At 42.6% G+C, this 6,000-nt stretch overlaps 1 protein-coding gene across 3 annotated transcripts in view; it reads left to right on the top strand.

Moving 5' to 3' along the window:
• The window catches only part of EDN3 (endothelin 3), an 80,423-nt gene extending 74,833 nt beyond the window's left edge, over nt 1–5,590 (top strand). The window contains exons 3-5 of one of the 3 annotated variants that reach the window (XM_018574532.1): nt 236–394; nt 2,819–2,912; nt 5,416–5,590. In XM_018574532.1, coding sequence (XP_018430034.1) covers nt 236–394; nt 2,819–2,876 — 217 coding nt within the window. In that variant the 3' untranslated portion in view covers nt 2,877–2,912; nt 5,416–5,590. The remainder of the gene's footprint in view (nt 1–235; nt 395–2,818; nt 2,913–5,415) is intronic. The other 2 variants (XM_018574539.1, XM_018574526.1) reach the window with 2 other exon arrangements.
• The last annotated feature ends 410 nt before the right edge of the window (nt 5,591–6,000 follow it).

Genomic DNA, 6,000 nt, shown 5'->3' with positions numbered 1-6,000 from the left:
TTTGGGGTTATGAGTAGGGAAAGGGGGCTCAGGTATGCAGCCTAGAGTGTCACTGTTGCATTTATGAGAATTGTATTAAAACCATTGTGTTCAACTCTCCCTTGACTGACCTCTTGTTCTCACCTTTACCCACTCTATCTATATAAAATGTTTTGGTGGAGTAATGTACACATTGTGTGAGCTATAGAGTCACCATCATCACCCACCTTTACATCTCTCTTTCTGTGCTTTGCAGGCAAATGGTTCCATATGGACTCTCCAGTTACAGAGGAGGTGTACGGAAAAAGCGAGCAGTAGAGAAAAGTCCAATGAGGACCCAGTCACGTCCCCGATGTACATGTTCCAAACCCAGCGATCAGCAATGTGTCAGCTTCTGCAGAGAGACAACAAACAGGTTAGAAGGAGCATCGTTCTTAGATCATCTTATCTCACACATTTATAGAATGCTGTCCTGCATAAAGGGCTTAAAATGATCAGTTTTGGGTTGTTTTTTTTTTTTTACTCTCATAATAAAATGTTTGGGGCTTAATCCAGCACTTTCTCAAGTCTAGAGACCCTCTAGGCTCAAGAAAGAGTTAGAAAAATCAGCAATGGTGACTTTCGTATTTGTATTCTCTCAAGGTCCCTTTAGCATCTGCATTGCCTTATGAATAAGCCTCACACCATGTCCTATTCCCATGAAAACAAGATTATGCACCATGAGTCAAAGCACAGTGCTCCCAGTCTGATGAACAATAATACATTAGAAGATTACAGGCAATGATTCTAACAATACCTTTCGTTTATTTCCTTTAAATTGTATTCATTTTACATACATGCATGCATACCTGAACTTAAAGTGTGTGCGTGCTTTGCCTGAGGTTCCACCTAAAGCACCTACCCCGGAGCTGCGGGATGAATTCTATACTGTGCCCTCTCTCTGTGCCCTGCTGAGGAATTGAAGCGTGATTAGAACAAGCCCTTGTCACTTTGTTGTGCAGCCTTCCAGATGAAGGCGGCCATGTGATAGTGATCAGAGATAGAAGGCATGTATTCACCCAGACATGCACCGCGGCAAGGGGGATACTGGAGAGGATCAGATGACGGCATACAAGTGTGTTCTTACTCAGTGCTGTTTCTTTTAATAAAATGTCCTTCATGATCAGTGCTAACATGTGGCCGCCTAAGGGAGATGCACAGAAGCTCTTTCCCAGCAATCATTGTCATTATTTCAATGATTTAACAGGGTTTATGAAATGCAGAGCACAGGTATGGGGTCTACTATCCTGAATGTTGGGTGCTGAGGTTTCCATAACTTGGTGTGGTGTTACAGATAAATAATACTTTCAGGTCCTCTAGCTGTCAGAATCCCTGCAAGCTGCACCTCACAAGATCAGTATGTGTCCCCCATCTCACTGTGGCAGCCTGCTATCGTCTGTTTACATCCTGCTGTGGAGCTGCTTTCATGTGCCACTACAGTGCTCACAGCCTAGGCTTGGCCATACTCCGCTTTAAATTTGAGCTGTGTGCGTCCCTACTGGAACTACCACATTCAATCGACTTTTGGTGTACAGCTCGGCTGCAGCAAATCAGCTGGTTTGGGTATTCTGACAGCGGTTGGCTCCAGCTGTCGGAATTCAATACCTAGCAGGTGAGATTCCACTATCCGTGCTGTTTAGTATGGGGTGGGGGAACTGAGCATGGTTTTTGTTCAGCCTCTGGGGCTAAACAAGAAAAATGGCCAGCCGTAGACATCTCACGTTCAGCAAGCGGGCTAAGCGAAAGAAACCAATGGCTGTATCTGATATGCTGCAGTCATTGTTTGGCTGACAGTTTTCCTCCCGGCTCCTTCAATTTGCAAATAAACTTTTGTCGGGCGGTGCCAAGAAGCCTGAGCCTTGTATGGCCAGCTTAACTCTAGATGAAAGAAAAAAAAGAGGCAAGTTTCACACATGTGCTGCAGTAATGCTACTTACCCCCAGTTAGTTACCCCATTGCACATAATGCAGGGCAGGGTCATTGATTTTGAATGTTGCCCTGTGCACTAAACCAAGGCTCCTACCATGCATTGTGGTGTCCTACTGTGCATTGTGGTGCGCTGCACTGGAAAAATAGTGCAGGTGGGACTTTTGTTCCTTTAGGGAGTGGTGGCAGCACCTTCAAATGAATGTGCTTCCTAATGCAACACATGTTAACTCACAACATAACCATGAGGGTGTGTAGGGAGTCAAGTGTGGCTAAACTCCACTTCGGTTTTTCCCCTTCCTGCCCCTGTGACTTTCAAACAAGAAAAGGGGGGGGAGCAGTTGTCACTGGAACAGGAAGGCATAAGCTGTCAGTGAGAAGAAATCTTCCTAGTGTTGTGTACACACACCAATACAACATTGAAAAGAGTCAATTCTTTTGCCCGCTGTATTGAATACTAAATAAAAAGTTTTGGCGGGAGTTGGGCAATATATCTTCGGTTGCCCGAGAGCTCCCTCTAGTGGTGGTCAGAGGAGGCCCCTTCAGCAGCACAGCAGGATGTAAACGGAAGCCAGGAGGCGGCAGACCAAAAAGACTTGTGTTTTAGGTTTTGTTTTTTTTGTGCAGCCTGAAAAGACTATGGCAGGTAATGGATCTGCAATTTTAACCCTTTACCTGACAATGACCTACTGCCTGGGTATTGACTAGCCCTATCCCTAGACAACCAATGACTAAGGTTTTCTGGTTCAGCAGTCACAATCTAAGGGTATAAGAGCTGCTATAAACGTGCTAGAAATTGAATTTCTGGCCTACAGATTGGAAATATTATAGCGTATTCTGACAACAAAGCTTTCTGCTCTTCCCTCACTTGTAGACCTTCAGTCCAGAGAAACATCAGAATTAAACAGACAAGGATGCGTGCAGCAGCATGATGGCCAGCCGCTGGAGTGAGGCCTGCAGCACATCAGGTAACCCCCCCTGATACACACACCTGGCCCATAATGAATAGTGTCCAGTTACAAGGTCATTACATCTATACAGGTCATTTCAGGATCTCCTCCATCCCTTATTAATCTCTCAGGATTCCGCAAGTGTAAAACATAAGATTTAGTTACACAGACACACCAAATAAAAGGCGTTGCAATAAATGCGACAGTTTACCTGGAGAATGTTTGGACCATTTCCCACACCAGAAGCCACCAACAACGTTTTCCTCCTCTCTTCATACAAGCCCATGTGAAATCATTAGAGTGCTTCAGGCGGTTTCAAAGTGGAGAAACCTGTAATGAGAGAAATATGTAACTAGTGGTAATTGAAGGAGTGAAAACCTGCATGGTAACCTTTGTAAATTGACTTTAAACACACAAATCTATAAAACTTGCAAAAGTCCACGTTCTAAAAGTTTACTAAATTGGAAACAAATTACTGTTCTGTCAGTTGGCAAATAACACATGGGAACATTACACGGTTGTTTGGTCATAAAAGAACAATTCAGAAGATTCAAGCAAGTTTACAGACTGTACTTGATTTTGCATAGGGAACAGAACAGGCTGTTTTATTGACCTGAATATTGTATTTATAGGTTTTATGTCCATATGCAATCAATCTGTATTGTCACAACATGTCTTCTCTGGTCTAGTTTGTGTACAGGCCTTAGTACTCTTCATGTTGATATAAAACATTGCCTGCACATTGATGAGATTTCCTCCGCTAAGTGTGTGTGAGTGTAATATATATGTACACACACATACACACTGTAAATTTTGAATAGGTTGTAGAATGCAGGCAGCAGTGTAGAATATCCCGCTGGTGTATCGCAGATAGGAGTATCCCTCTATATTGTTTTACAGCAAACTGTTATTGGATGCTAAAGCAAACTATTCATTTTTAATGCACTAAAAACAGATCTGATCCTTTTTTGTGTGGACACAGCATGTGTGTTGTGCACTGTAGTGTGTTGCCATTAATGTAGTAGTGTGTTAAAACATGGTCACTGTAAAGCTGGCCACACACCTCTAGATTATCTGCAGATGTTCTACGGTCAGATGGAAAAAGTGCAACAGATTCCTCCATCTACCCTAAACTGTGTGGATGGAGGAATCTCCCGCTGGGCCAAGCTTCATTATCTTGCTAGTCGGCCCCGCTGGCTCTCAAAATACCTGAACAATGGCTGCGTCCAATCAGATTGTTCAGGTGTTTTGAGAGCCAGCGGGGCCGACTAGCAAGATACTGACGCTTGGCCCAGTGGGAGATTCCTCCATACACACAGTGTAGCGTAGATGGAGGAATCTGTTGTACTTTTTCCATCTGACCATAGGCTGATAGAAAAAAAATCTATAAAAATCCATGGGTATATGGCCAGTTTTACACATAAGGTTGGATGGGCCCTAAAAGTCAATAGATTACATTTCTAGCTTCCTATCATTTAAAATCTGTCTCTTTACACATCAGACCCTCTGCCTTACCTCTCTGTACATCGGGCCACCTAACACTATCGGAATGTGTAGTATAGCTGCCGGTGGGAAGGTGTCAATCAGCCTGGTGTGTTGGATATACCATCCATCGGGATAGTTTAAAAATACAGACATCGACTGTTTAATGGATATAGATTAAATAGACGTGTGTAAATGTACCCAGGAAAGGCCTTATATACATGGCTGAGGTGGCGATGAGGATTATTAATAGACCTGCTGTATCAAACAAGGCCTACCCCTGAAACGCTATTTGTATTTTACATTTTTAATACTTTACCATCAGATAGTTGTTTGACCTGCACCAAGTTAAAAAAGACAATATTTAAAAAATATGTTAGGATTAGACATTTACAGAGCTACGTAGGACCCAGACTTTGGTGGAGCTAGGCCGTAGATGCTGAGCCAACGGATCTCACCCCACTCCCTCCCCATGTTTGTTAAATCCTCAGAGGAGTATAGACCGTTCTTATGAAACAGAAGAAAGGAATACATACTCATCTATGGAAATAGATGTTGGTTCATCCCTTTATTTCCTGTTCTCTTACATTCTGGGAAATAATAATAAAAAAAATCTATTGAAATGGAACATATTACTATTTCGCTGCAAGACTTCTTACAGTGTCTTGTGGTGGTTTTGATCTCTGAGAAGCAGCATGGTGCTCATCCAGAGTCTCTTGTCTTCAACCAAAGAGTAACTGACTTGGTAATGATTCATTGCTGAAGAATGAGAGTAATGCAGGGAATAGTAGAACATTCAGATGCTGGCATACTCCAATTATGTCGGTGACCCCGGATGAAGCAGGGTGGTGACCTTATTCTGTATACCTGTTTTCCACCAGCTGAACGATGAGACCAGTATGAGCTCCTGCAAATGTTATTAAACTGTATAGATCAGAATGAAGATTGTCTTAACATAGGGAGGCAAACAAACCCAAATTTACAGATATTCAGAAACCATAAATTTGTGAATAACTTGTGTTTTCTCCTCTCTTTCCAGGTTTGAAGATGTAATTTAGGACAAGTGAGTTTCAGAGAGACTTGATTATTGACTTGTCGCTTGTTGTAGGTCGACAACCAGACAGTGGACATGGCCACCAGTTTAAAGCGTCATCCATTCAGGCACGAGTGACACGCAGCCACTTACACTCTAAATAATTGTCCTTACCTCATATCCAGTCTTTGTATAGAGAAGTGAAGAATGACGGTGGACATGTCCTACAAAACTGGAGGGAATTGTCCGTTTACTGCTAGTACCACTAGAGGAGCTGCAATATATTGTTTCACAATGCAATGTGCTGCAGACCTGCAAAACGAGAAGAAAAACAAAAAGGGCCATTTCCCTTTGCTTTTCAGTGGATGGGGGTGACGTGAGGGTGCTGTATGTCAACCCGGGGCTTTGCCCTAAAAAGCCATAATCATACATACAGTCCATATACATTAATCATAGAAGGAAAGACTGCAGACAGGAGGATGCAGTGCTGTCATTTGGCAGAGAAAAATTATATCACTCTCTCCAAGTTAAATGTTTAATACAGAATGAGGAAAGCTTAATGAGGACTAGAGAGCTTCCATAAAAGATAAA

This window comes from Nanorana parkeri, unplaced genomic scaffold (genome assembly GCF_000935625.1).
Source record: "Nanorana parkeri isolate BGI_ZX_2015 unplaced genomic scaffold, ASM93562v1 scaffold50, whole genome shotgun sequence".
Taxonomy (NCBI): domain Eukaryota; kingdom Metazoa; phylum Chordata; class Amphibia; order Anura; family Dicroglossidae; genus Nanorana; species Nanorana parkeri.
Note: the sequence above shows the minus strand (reverse complement) of the source record. Positions and strands in the feature narration are given on the sequence as shown.